Source organism: Sander lucioperca, chromosome 12, assembly GCF_008315115.2.
Source record: "Sander lucioperca isolate FBNREF2018 chromosome 12, SLUC_FBN_1.2, whole genome shotgun sequence".
Taxonomy (NCBI): domain Eukaryota; kingdom Metazoa; phylum Chordata; class Actinopteri; order Perciformes; family Percidae; genus Sander; species Sander lucioperca.
Genome location: NC_050184.1, coordinates 4,812,953 through 4,826,749, shown reverse-complemented (window position 1 = coordinate 4,826,749; position 13,797 = coordinate 4,812,953). Strand labels below are relative to the sequence as shown.

The 13,797-nt window shown below is 39.6% G+C and overlaps 2 protein-coding genes across 2 annotated transcripts in view; both read right to left on the bottom strand.

Moving 5' to 3' along the window:
* LOC116059532 (tubulin alpha chain-like) overlaps positions 1-13,797 on the bottom strand; it is a 370,798-nt gene that overhangs the window by 10,851 nt on the left and 346,150 nt on the right. The window lies entirely within an intron of this gene.
* Positions 1,655-13,796, bottom strand: pmelb (premelanosome protein b). Its single transcript, XM_031312575.2, has 12 exons — positions 13,560-13,796; positions 11,282-11,377; positions 10,897-11,043; positions 10,348-10,476; positions 9,758-9,919; positions 9,039-9,371; positions 5,049-5,267; positions 4,143-4,280; positions 3,956-4,058; positions 3,666-3,871; positions 2,959-3,049; positions 1,655-2,077 (listed from the first exon to the last, which is right to left on the bottom strand). The coding sequence occupies exons 1-12, from the start codon at positions 13,615-13,617 to the stop codon at positions 1,915-1,917; spliced, it is 1,845 nt and encodes a 614-aa protein (XP_031168435.1). The 5' UTR covers positions 13,618-13,796; the 3' UTR covers positions 1,655-1,914.

Genomic DNA, 13,797 nt, shown 5'->3' with positions numbered 1-13,797 from the left:
ACAGTGGTGTAGTCTAATGTATTGTAGTGGGTATACCGTACTGTATATAATATATATTGGCCTATATATATGGGCCAGAATCTGCCTTTGGGGGAGGGGGGTATATCATAGTGGGGGGGTGTCCTCCCCCAGGGTTATTTTGAGCATCAAAGACTTCATTTCCTGCATTCGGATAACTTTTATTCACCAATTTATGGTGGAAATACCTTTATTTAGCCTATGTGAAGAAGAAAAACACAGATGACAATTCAAAATATGTCAAAAATATAATGGAAAGTATGTTGTTGCGTGTCATTGAGCATTTTTAAGAGGTTATATGGAAATCCTGGAGCTTTCTTAGTGGGTATACTGCCTTTACCTGCGTATCACGTAGACTACACCACTGATAACACGTGTACTGAGTCGACCGTTCTCTGGGATTTGTTTTCATGCTAATCGAATGTGACCAGTTTTAGCGCAAACCGTTAATTACCATATAACGCTAGACGTCGGGGCACAGATAAATTAAAAAGAAATCGCTATTTCTATACCACTAACAAGGCTCAAAATAGCATCACACTTCCACAGTAGCATAATGAGGGTCCCTACATTCACGCCGTGTAACCAGTAACATAGCTCAAGCACGGCGTTCGTCGTTTGACTGATCGTGACTGTTTTCCCAAGATGGCGCCTGCCTATATACGTGAACGGTACTGTCTTTATAAACTATCTTTTTAATAAACTGTACACTTACAACGTTCTCAATGCTTCAGTTTACATTATGCTACCATGGAAGTGTGGTGCTATTTTGAGCCTTGTTAGTGGTATAGAAATAGTGATTTCTTTTTACTTTACCCGTGCCCCGACAACTAGTGTTAAGCTAATATAAGCTAATATAATAACAATGTAATAAGCTAATTAGCGGTTTGCGCTAAAACCGGTCACATTCGATTAGCATGAAAACATATCCCAGAGAACTGTCGACTCGGTACACGTGTTATTAACTCCTAGGGTCATTTTGAGCCGGATTTGTCCTTTAAGGAGCTCATCGACCCCATTAGTCAGTCCCTCCAGAAAAACGTGTTTATGCGATCGCATAATTCAATACATAATCAGCCAAAGTCCGCATATTTATGCACGGGCCGCATTTTTTCAAATACGCCGCACTTTCGCCGCATAAATTGCCGATTTCCGCGCAAAATATGCAGGGCTTGCATGATTTCATAATCCCCGCATTTTCGTCGCAAAAAAGTCACATATATCTTAGCAGAAAGTTGAAAAATGTTGCGTTTACTTCACACAAGAGCAGCCATTTTCCCGTTGCCATGGGAACATTATGAAGTGACGTTATGAAGTGACGTTATGAAGTGATGTTATGAAGTGACGTAATTACGCGACGTGAACACCATCGAAAAGCTGCAAACCCCGCGATGAAGCCATGATGAAACCGCAGTTTTTGCAAGTTCCAGCAATTTCATCGCATAAAATTGCATAAATAACCCGCATATTCCATCGCATTTTTTAAGAAAACGTGCCGCATAATCAAGGATTTTTGCCCGCAACAATCACAAAAAAACTCCGCATTTTTCTGGAAGGACTGATTAGTGTAGCTACTTCGTCAGTAACTGTACTGTTAGAAAAGTGTCAAAAGTCACAGTGAAATAAGACTAGTAACTGTTTTGAGCAACGTTTATTGGAAAAATTCAGTTTTGTCAAAATGAAAGTATACACTTTTACTACCAACTTTGTAGGTACAAAAGATCAGAGCATGTCTAAAGTGTAATGTGTAATTCAAGAAAAAAAAATATTTTGATTTGAACACCTAAATATTTCACACTGAGTTTGTCATTTAGAAACTATGTAAAAGACATCTCAGGTGCAAAAAACTTGGAATCATAAGTTTCTTGGTGTTGCATTTTATGGTGTGAGGCTGGTTCACACAGGTCGGTCCTGCAGCAGAGGGCAGTTGTCCACAGCTCCCCGTCTGTTCAGAAGCTTCCAGAACACAGAGGCTCCAGAGCAGGCAGGAGCCCGGCCCACCTGCGGGCCTGCAGACGCTATCAGGTCTTCTTTCAGAGGACGGTAGGACTTAAAGCGCCTGTTGAGTGAAGCACAAAATCCAGTTGTTTAAATTAGACTTAGTGCTTTACTGATAAAGCTGGTAATATTCTATAATTACATTATCTTATACAAAATCCCATGAAAAGACCAAAACCAACTATGTGTTAGTCTGTCTCTTAATACTCTCTGACGTCCCTTCTGAAGCTCATTCATTCCTACAGAAGACAAATGCAAACTTTTAAAATGATTTTTTTAGCCACATTGGAAGCAGTGGGAACAAGCTGCGAACACAACGCTAACAAATTTACGCTGGCATGGTGAACGTGTTAGCGAACAGCTGCCTATTTAGACATCGAGCAGACATTAAGCAACATCAGCCCGTATGTATCTTAGTCTGTCTGCTGTTTGGGGATGGAAAGTGGCTTTTTTTTTTGCGCTCTCTACGCCCACCGGCCACCTAGCATGTCTCATGATTGCAAGGGTTATACACAAGTTAAAGTGCATAAAGTGCATTACTTCTCGTAGGTATATGCTGTTTGGGGATGGAAAGTGGGGGTTTTACACAAATTAAAGTGCATTACTTCTCGTAGGTATAAGTTCGAACAGTGTATGAGAACAGCCTGGTGGGATTGAGTCAAAATAAACTACACTGCCTGTATGTTTTTTTAAAGGTATTTTTTGTGGCATTTTCACCTTTATTGGACGATTTGACACTGAAGAGGTAGACAGGAAACAATGCGAGAGAGGGGGTTTGACATGCAACAAAGGTCTATATCTGGCTTTGGCTTCACAGGAAATACTAGTTACTTCTTTTCATGGGATTTGATAAGACAAATGTAGAATATCAGCAAATGTATCTCTTAAAGTAAATAAATGAAATTGTGTATAATTAATAGAAAATTGAAAGTCAGTTCTTACTTGTAAGAATATGCCACTATTCCTACTGCTAGAACAAGTACCAAGGCACCCAACACCATGGCGATGGTGCCAGGAGAGGACAGACCTGAACCTGAAACGAGGATCACGCTGTCAATAAGCAGGATAAAATAGAGAAATGTACTGTATTGTCGAACCACTGGACTATTATATGGCAATTGGCAATGGTAATTTTATTTATAAAGCACCTTTCATTACATGTGAACTCAAAGTGCTTTACATTAAAAGACAAACTATAGAAATATAAGCATATTAGAACAAAGCAAAAACAACAAAAATATGAATACAGTACAAGCATCAATACAACAAGACAATCTACAAAATGTAAATGTACTGCAATCCAAAATACAACCCAGAGCATGATGCCTCATCTTCAGATAAAGAAGAAATGCCCCAAGCTGAAAAAGAGGCTTTTTTGAAAGAACAGCAAAATAATATGGTCCTCATCATCACCATATGACAACAAGGGCAGGATGGCTTCAAGAAATGTCATAAAGATGAGTGTGTTTATGAATGTGGACACAGTTGTGCTGGACCTCAGGTCATCAGGCAGCTTGTTCCAGAGCGCAGGACCACAGTAACTGAAGGCCCCCTCCCCGGACCTGGATCTAACTCCGGGTACAGCTAGAAGACCTCTGCCTGATGACCCGAGAGCTATATATGAGAGATATAGTGCTTATGTTGCGTACCTATGTCGACGTTGACTTTGGCACTGGTGACAGCTAAACTGACGTCGTTGGCCATGGACACGTTGATGCAGTAGACACCAGAGTCATTGAAGAAGTGACGCAACACCAGCTGGCACTCTTTGGAGGGCTCCACCATGTTGCACGCCGTGTGAATTGGCCTCAAGCACTCTGCATCCAGAATCACGCTGCACACCTCTTTGGGAAAGCTGGAGGAAGAAGATGCTCCAGGGAGTCAGAATAAACAATAAAATGCTTTTGATTTTGATAAAGCGTAGTGCAGGAGCATTCACCTTCCCTGGCAGGTAACAGTGATATCCAACACGTTTCTGTCCATGTCCGGTGTTGCCATCACAGTGTTGTCCATTTGTACAATCTCTACTTTTTCAATGGCCTCTGAAAACAAAGACAAGAGGTCACCGACATTCATTCAGTCATTTTACATCTTCCTGATCATATCACTAATGAAAGGTAACGCACCAAACACTTCGATGCCAGTGCAGAAGGAGCCATAACGGTATATGACGCAGTCATCGTCGGAGGGTTTGTCATCAGCGTCCCTCTTAGCAACGACTACCACAGTCGCTTGGCCCGTCAGGGTCACTGGTCGCTTTGCACCTGGGGAGAATAAACAGCAGCAGGGGTTTAGCTCACTAATAACAGATCCTTTTGGATATTTCTACTAAGAAATCATTATTGATGCAGCGTCATTTTGTATCTTACTGTGTCATATAAGTGTGCCTGTTTTTTTTGTTGGTGCCAAATAATATGATTCTGTATTTACTGAATGCATGTCCTTTAACATGAGTTAAAGTAATAGATTTAGAAGTGTAGGGCTGATGCCTGTACAGCTAAGATAATTTTTTCCACACCATCAAAGAGCCTGCTTCTGAATATTCATGAGTGTTTACACTTTACAGATTACAATGGTCCATAGTATACTCAGCATGGCTACAACATCGGGGTCAATGCGCATTCATGCACAATGCCTCCTGTAAATAATGAAGCCAGAAGCTTTTATTCTCTTTCTCCAAATATCAAGTTGACAATAAAACTGGTTATTCAAATTGAACATGCTACTCTTGGATTGGTGCGTATTGTAGATGCATATATAAAAAAATCAAATAAGAAAACCTGAGCCGAAAAAACTCCAGTCAGCATGCAAATCAGGATTCACACAATGGCAGTGCTTCTTTTAAGATTTACATCGAATTTACATTGAAGGAAATTGGCTGATGCTTTTATCTGGTCCTGGTCAGCTGGTATCAACTCAGTATTTTGCAATTTAACAGGACACATTTCTGTTGCACATATATTACCTCGGGTGGGGATTAAACAAGTGATCATCTGGTTATATCTAGTTATACTCTAATTTAAAAATCTTACCTGTCTTTGCCTCACTGTGAGCTGGCATGTCACCGTTGATGGGGGAGGGAGTTTTGGCCACTGTGGGTGCTTCCGGGGCAGGCTGAGTGTTGGGGGCAGTAGAGGCCTCATCCTCAGTGTTGTCCTCCTCTGTGTCCGAAGGAACCATGTTTACAGTTGTACCAGTTGCCTTGGTGGAAACCAGTATGGGGACAGCAGACGCCAGTGTAGCAGCTATCACTACACACAGGGAAATTTGTTTGTGCTTCATTAAGATGTAGGTATGTGGAGCTAAGGTATACACACAAGTACAAATATTGTAAATATGATTACATGATTACATTTTATAGGGGATAGTTGGACATTTTAGGAAAAATACTTCTTTGCTTTCTTGGACGAAGTACTTAAGTACTTAGGTGTGTGTGTGTGTGTGTGTGTGTGTGTGTGTGTGTGTGGGTATGGAGGAAATATTTTTTTTTTTTAATTTGGATTTAATATTTCGCTTTTCGATTTCAATTTAACATTGGCTTTTCATTTGGACTTGACACATGTTAATGTAAATGAGGAGGCGTGGCCAAAAGGCTGGTGGGAGGGTCTGAAACGAAAGGGGTGCAGAGGCACCTTATGAACAGCAGGGGGAGCTGACTGCTGGGGAGCTCACTGTTGAGGAGCATCTGTCTGCAGCTTGGCCACCAGGCTGGCTTATCCTCTTATTTCACATGATAGAAACTGATGATGTAGGCTAAACACAAACGACATTTCATGCAACAACAGTGAAGTTTTCATGTAGATACTATAATTGGGCCCGTGTTAGTGAGGACTAGATTAGGACTGGATTTAAAGCTGATTCTGGTTTCCAACTTCGCCCCAGGTGTGTCTGTTTAAAACACGGACAGAGACAACTTCTCTCTTCTGATGTTTTATTTAATTAAGCAACAGTACAAACATGGGTGTGGGTAGCTCTGCTACGTGTGTTTGTGTGTTGTCAGATCTCGAGGACACACACACACACACACACACACACACACACAATCTCAACCGGGTAGTCATCGTCCGAACTGCGACCTCTCCTTTTTCTTTCTCTCACTTTTTTCTCCGGGTGGTGCGTCAGTGTGAGGAGCGTGTCCGCGCTATTCTCCGACACGTACTCACAACAATCACTCCTGATTGACGGCCTTTTGTACAGCCTGTGTACTTTTTCGTTCATTTGATTTCCAATTTTGAACGATATCCAAATTTGAAAAATGGGTCATTTTAAACCTTGTTAATATTGATGACAATGTGCTCAAACGGAAAACGTGTGTGAAATAGCAGATCGAAATTATAAAAAAGTAATCGATTCTATAATCTAGATCGGGAGTTTGCCGTAGCAGCAGCAGCAAACAACTGGAAACTTCTTAAAATTTTTGTCTGCTATTTCACCACTAAATTCACTATTGAGACTTTTCTATGCGAGCAATTAACTGTGTAGAGTTTGAATATGGGCAGTTTTACAAACATTGATGGCCAACTGCACATTTTCTCCAATGTTGTCAGAAGCTTCAGTCTGACGGGACAGCCAGCTGGTGGCGGCCGGGATCGCCTCCCTGCTGGCCGGCCAGTGATGCTCACAGACACCGCTGTCAGCTGGAAGTCTCTCAATAGAATCATGGACAAGTTTATTTACTGAAATATGGCTCGTTTTACGTTTGAACACATTGTCATCAATATTAATAAGGTTTAAAATGACCCATTTTTCAAATTTGGATATCGTTTCAAAATCGGAAATCAAATAAACGAAAAAGTACACAGGCTGTACAAAAGGCAGTCAATCAGGAGTGATTGTTGTGAGTACGTGTCGGAGAATAGCGCGGACATGCACCTCACACTGACGCACCACCCAGAGAAAAAAGTGAGAGAAAGAAAAAAGGAGAGGTCGCAGTTCGGACGATGACTACCCGGTTGAGATTGTGTGTGTGTGTGTGTGTGTGTGTGTGTGTGTGTGTGTGTGTGTGTGTGTGTGTGTGTGTGTGTCCTCGAGATCTGACAACACACAAACACATGTAGCAGAGCATACCCACACCCATGTTTGTACGGTTGCTTAATTAAATAAAACATCAGAAGAGAGAAGTTGTCTCCGTCCGTGTTTTAAACAGACACACCTGGGGCGAAGTTGGAAACCAGAATCAGCTTTAAATACAGTCCTAATCTAGTCCTCACTAACACGGGCCCAATTATAGTATCTACATGAAAACTTCACTGTTGTTGCATGAAATGTCGTTTGTGTTTAGCCTACATCATCAGTTTCTATCATGTGAAATAAGAGGATAAGCCAGCCTGGTGGCCAAGCTGCAGACAGATGCTCCTCAACAGTGTGCTCCCCAACAGTCAGCTCTCCCTGCTGTTCATAAGGTGCCTCTGCACCCCTTTCGTTTCAGACCCTCCCACCAGCCTTTGGGCCACGCCTCCTCATTTACATTGAGATGTGTCAAGTCCAAATGAAAAGCCAATGTTAAATGTAAATTCAAAAGCCAAATATTAAATCCAAATGAAAATCCAATGTTAAATTGAAATCAAAAAGCCAAATATTAAATCCAAATGAAAAGCCAATGTTAAATTTAAATTCAAAAGCCAAATATTAAATCCAAATGGAAAAGCCAATGTTAAATTTAAATTCAAAAGCCAAATATTAAATCCAAATGGAAAAGCCAAATGGAAAATTAAAAAAAAATAATAATATTTTTAATTTGATCAATGGAAAATTTTAAAAAATAATAATATTTTTAATTTTATCTCGCTTCGTTTTCTCTTTGGACTTTCAATTTCTCTTTGGACTTTCAATTTGAATTATGAATAAATATTTCCTCCATATGTGTGTAGGGGGGGGTGGTCACAGAAGGTTTGTATCATGTGGACGCGCCAACAGTTTTGTTGTCATTACTTAGAATTCCTCATGGGGGCGACAGAAACCACGCACTATAGCTTTAAGCTAAATGCTAATGTGAAATGCTAGCATGCTGACGCTAAGCAGGTAGCTCAAATCAAGCAATGTGATTGGTTCGTAGCCGTGATTTCCTTTGCACTATCACTCGGCGTCTGAGAAAAACACGTTAGACTAACAAACTGATAGCTGATGCCATGGAGGGAAGCTGTTCAGCTGCACACACACACACACACTGCCATGACAGAGCTGGTTTAAAATCAGCAAATATCCCTTTAAGTGCAGGCTATATTTAGAATATTTTCACTGCTTTACCTTGCCATCAGACAGCCCTTTCCGACTGGGAGCTGAAGCTGTTATCTTTTCTCTCTTCAAAGCCACCAAACTAGCCAAATTGACAAAAACAGTTATTTTACCTTGCAGAAAACGGGAGTTGCTGGTCTACTGCTGCCCCGGTTAGTTTGTTTGTCTTATTGTATGCCTTTTTTTAGCTTGTAAATTAAGCAATAAAGGGTTAGCCTGTGCTAGCTACCTACTAGCTTGTGTACAAGTTACCTGCGCTGAGTAGCAACCGCCTTGGTAATGTTATGTGCAGCCTAGGTCAGAGGACCTATTTTATTGTAAACATGAATATTTTGTAATAGAAATCTATTTAAATGAGATTGTGACTATAACTTTCATATTGCCATACTTTATTACCCTTTTATAAAAGCTCATGACATGAGCTATTGCTTAAATATACTTTAGAATGATAGCATGCTAACCATAGAAATATTTTTATGATGTTAACCTAATGAGCACTTAACACCTCTAGCTAGCTAATGCTTATTAATTAACATTAGCATGATGTTTATTTAACATCAAGGCTGAAGACCTTTCTTTTTGATGCTGCTTTTCTTTAAATAATTGTTAATTTTTTTGTACTGCACTGTACCTTTTATTCTTGTATTTTTATACCTGTCTTATTCTATTTTAGCTGTTTTAATATTTTAACTGTTTTTAACTGCTCTTTAATGTTTTAGGTAAAGCCCTTTGAATTGCCTTGTTGCTGAAATGTGCTTTACAAATTAAACTGCCTTGCCTTGCCTTACCTGTGGTGCCCTGATGAGTAGGTGGACCAGGGGCTTTGGTTGGGAGATTAACTGGTGGGTCGCAGGCCTTATCTGGGATGACCGCCTGGATCACCACCTGAGGCTTGAAGGAGCCAGAGTTGATGTAGGTGTGAGTGACAGTCAGCTCTCTGGATATCAGGGCTCCACTTTGATCGCCAAAGTCCCAGTTGAAGGTGATGTCTGCGTTGCTGAGGTACTGGCTGGGGTCGTGGAGGGTGATGGAGAAGGCGATCGCCCTGTTCTGGATGAAGTGCATGTCCCCGGCCATGATGTCGTTCACTTGGTCCAGAGAGACAGCGAAGGGGATTTGATCTGAGGAGAACACCAAATAATTATGTAAGTAAAACAACTTTCACCATAATTAAAAATGGTTTAAACATCACAGGTAACTACACTTTAATTTGTACCTTAGAGGACCTGAAGTAAATGGATTGATGTAGCCTATATGAGAGGGTTTTGATTGTTAATCCCCACAGTTTAATGTATTCTTAAAAAATACTTTTGTTTTTTCTGTTTTTAATTATTATTATTATTATTATTATTGGTAATATTTTTGGGATATTGGGGGGGAAAGGTGTTGCAGTTTTCTTAAGAAAGTTGTAAAGTGTCCAAAAAAGATGATAACAGGTATTGTCTTTGTTTGTTTTTTTAAACAAGCCCTCCACTTTTTACCCTTTTTATACAGTCTCCTAACTCACCAGTGATGGAGAACTGATTGGAGGCGTATCCCAGAGGAATGAACTTCTCCTTGCTACGGTAGTGGTAGATAACGATGTCCATGGTGTAGGAGCCCAGTGGGATGTCATCCGTATTGATTGTCAGGGAGGAAGAGGGGCCGTCTGCCACCTGCCAGTACTGACCTGCCAAATGAGCATCCAGAGCCTGATGAGTATGAAATGCACTTTGCTGCCTCTTCACCTCAAATATCTACAAATGAATACAAAACTTTGTATACAATGTATTCAGAGTCAGAGCTTGCTTTAAAAGAAGATATAAATGCTACACTTTACTTTTTATATAAATATGACACTTTTTGGATATAATGTCAATGATGCCTTGTGCCATAAAACATGCAAAGTCTGAATCCCAACACTGAAAATCATGGATTATTTGCTAAAAAAAAAAGAAGAAATTTACATGCAGGGCAAATGAAGCAACATAATCTGATTATGTGATAAGGCTCATACATAATCCATCATGGCTTATATTTCAGGTCACAAGAAACTCTGTGACCCTCAGAAGAGAAATAATTTAGAGGTATTTGATAAAAGACAACAGCTCCTCTCACCCCAGGTCTTCCAGACAAACACGTAGGCCGGCTTCTTGTCCTTTTTAACTGGTGTCCCATCAGGGAAAACAGCCTCCCAGTCTGTGTTCTGAGCTGGGTATACTGGCTCAGACTCCTGGTACTTTGTCCCTGTAGCAGAAGCAAAAGTGTTGACTTTTAGAGACCGTACAAAGAAATCTTTGCAGCCATGCTACACTAGCAGCTGTTTGAGGCACAGGGCAAAGCCCTTGGCCTAAATGCTAATGTCAGTATGCTAACATGCTCACAATGTCACTGCTAACATGCTGATGTTTAGGGGAAATCATTAGTTTTGCAGGTATTTGCTCATAAACAAAGGGGTTTGGACTTAATGATGGGGCTAAATGAAAGGTTAAGGGATTTCAATTCGTCCTGATAGGAACATGAATGTGTGTACCACATTTCAGTGCAGGGTGTGTGTAGCATTTTACCAGTGTGTGTGTGTGTGTGTGTGTGTGTGTGTGTGTGTGTGTGTGTGTGTGTGTGTGTGTGTGTGTGTGTGTGTGTGTGTGTGTGTACACGGTATGTTACCGTTGACTATGCAGTCTTCGGCCCAAACAACGTCTCCATTAGGCTGCACCTTCTGGTTGTGTGGGAACTCCAAGTCGATTGTAAAAGTCACTTTGGCTGCAGTCAGAGTCGGCGAATCGTTCCCCACATTGAAAGTCACTCTTCCACCTGGAGGAAGAAGAACGCTGAGCATTAAACATGAAAATGTACAAGTCTGTGGGTCCAAATGTTTACCGATCCTCAGATTAAATTCATAGTTCAGACATTTTGTTTCTTTTTTCAGAATTATAAAGTAATGGGGGATCTTTTTATTGCATGTCAATACAATACATAAGAAAAAAAAAATTTATTAAGTAAAGAAAATATGAGCATAGTGATTATGCCAACATTATTTCATCAGAAGTACCTTTCCAGGAGTCTTTGTATCGTGGGTCTCCATCTTTCCAGATCGGGTACATCTTATTGTTCCATGATGGATAGCGAGTGAAACGGTTTCTAGGCTCTGAAATATCAAAAATAAATATTGAAAACAGAATATGAACAACGTCTCCATGCACATATATTTTTTCCAGGAACGCTTTTTATGGGGTCTCAATTTGAAAGATCATTTTTCAGACTTTTCCTGGAAATAATAAAGAGATAATCTACCATTTGTACACTTGAAATGAAGAATTCCAATTAATTCTTAATCTAGAGAGTCTTTAAATCAGTGCACATTGAGTCATCTGACCAAGTGAAAATGTGAAATTTTTCTACAGCTAACATAATATGTAACACTGTATACTGTATATGGAGAATACAGATTCCAGTGGATAAAATGAAATGAATGAATATTTACAGTACTTAGGTTTAAATTAAGCTTTTACTTTAAGGACCTTCCATTTTTTTGTTGTTGCTTTAAACCTCTAAGGAAATTATTAGGAAGTTACAGACCCCTAAAATAAATTGTTACCTATTTGTCTCCTATTTTATCCTAAAAATATTACAGCATATATTTAGATGTATTCTAATGCACTCTTGCAATCTCATTCAGTGAAATTTATTAATTGTTTTTTACAGTTTCCCAAACTGTGTAATACTTATCACCAATTATTTGACAAAAGGTGAATGTGGCTGAAGCAAAAATTAGTTTTATTGGTAATATAATTCTCTGGTCCCTCCAATCCCTCTCATGTGACGCTCAGCTGAGTGTGTTGCAAGATCTGATCACAGATTAACAATGTCACATGGCTGAATTTGGATTAAACACAATAGCAGATAACAGAGTGAATGATCAGCCAAATCAGACTTGTTTTCAATGTGATTATGAATTCAGTATTATTATTATTATTATTATTTCAGAGTAATCACTCTCCTTTTTCTTTCCTGTCATGGTTTAACTTCAGCTGACAATCATTCCTCTCACTCCCTTTGAGTCATCACTCTCCATTTCTCAAAAATATTATACATATACATATCTTAAAATGTATTTCTCCGTCCTTTAGGTTTTCCGTTCATATTCCCCAGAATGATCTCTTCAGGGTCAGTATGGATAAGAGGAGTTATTACAACTCTTTCATTAACACATATGAGGATGTGTGTAACGCTTTAAGACCGACGTGAAAGAATGTGAACTTATCCTTTAATTTATAAAGATTAAGATAAATAGTCGGCGCTTTGCTGAGCAAAGGTCACATTCTGTGTCATTTACATGCGTGGTTGAGTAAAGAGGTCATGGGAAAAAAAAGAAAGATGAAACTGGATCTTGAACTCAGATCTTATAGATCAAAACACATGCAGTACCTTATTAGAAAACTGGGTTTACCTCCATTACTGAAACGTAATATAGCTTCACTAAAACTTTGACTGACAGAGCAACAGCGTGCCAATTGACTGAAGGTGTAAGAAAGTTCCTCTACTGGGACAATTATGACAAATACATTTAAAAAGAAAATGTTGACTTGACATTAACATCTTCACAGTAGAACATTGTTAAGACTCTAATACCATATCATATAAAGTGCTGTTTGTCGAGTAGAGATACTTTACACAAGTATTTCCATTTCTTGCAATTTAATATTTATACTCCTCTACATTTAAGAGGGAAATGTTGAACTTTTTACTTCACTACAATTATCTGACAGCTTTAGATACTTTGCAGTTCAGATGAATATTTTACATATAAAAAATAAAGTACATGCACGAAGCACTGTCTGTACCCAACAGTATGAATAAAGTAAAATTAGCTCCATCTTGACCAACTACAACATTAAAATGTTGCTTTCACATTAAAGCATCAGTAATAATAGTCCAGTAACATCGCATATAATAGTAAAACACTCACAGGGGCCATTTTCCTGAATTATGAGTACTTTTACTGTTGATACTTTGGCTTAGGTTTTCTAATAGTACTTATATACATCACATTTTGAATGCATGACTTTACCTTCTAATGAAGTATTTTTATATTGCAGTGTTGCCACTTTCGCCTTTACTAAAGGATCTGAATACTTCCTCCCCCCACCACTGTTGAAAGGAGCGGTAACTCTTGATTAGTGATGTTGTCTAAAACTCTCACAGCGTCAACAATCTCATTTAAATGCCGTGAATGATCTCGTTCACTCCTCCGAACCCCAGAGACACTCACTCTGAAATACTTTGTTAGCATTCATTTGGACGATAGAAAACGCATGTTCTGTACTTACTCGCCGCAGTGTGTGAAGCCACTGCCAGCAACACCAACAGCACAACAGACGCCCACATTGTCAGTGCACCTCCTCTGTCTGAAATATCCCTTTGGTGAGCACCAAATAACAGAAATCTGGCTTTATAAAGCGTCTGATGTTTGACCTCACACTGAGTATTAGTAGAAGAAACGCCTACTTCCTCACGGAGCCCTGCGGACCTTCTCCAATCAGATTTTAGGGGCACCCACCTGGACTG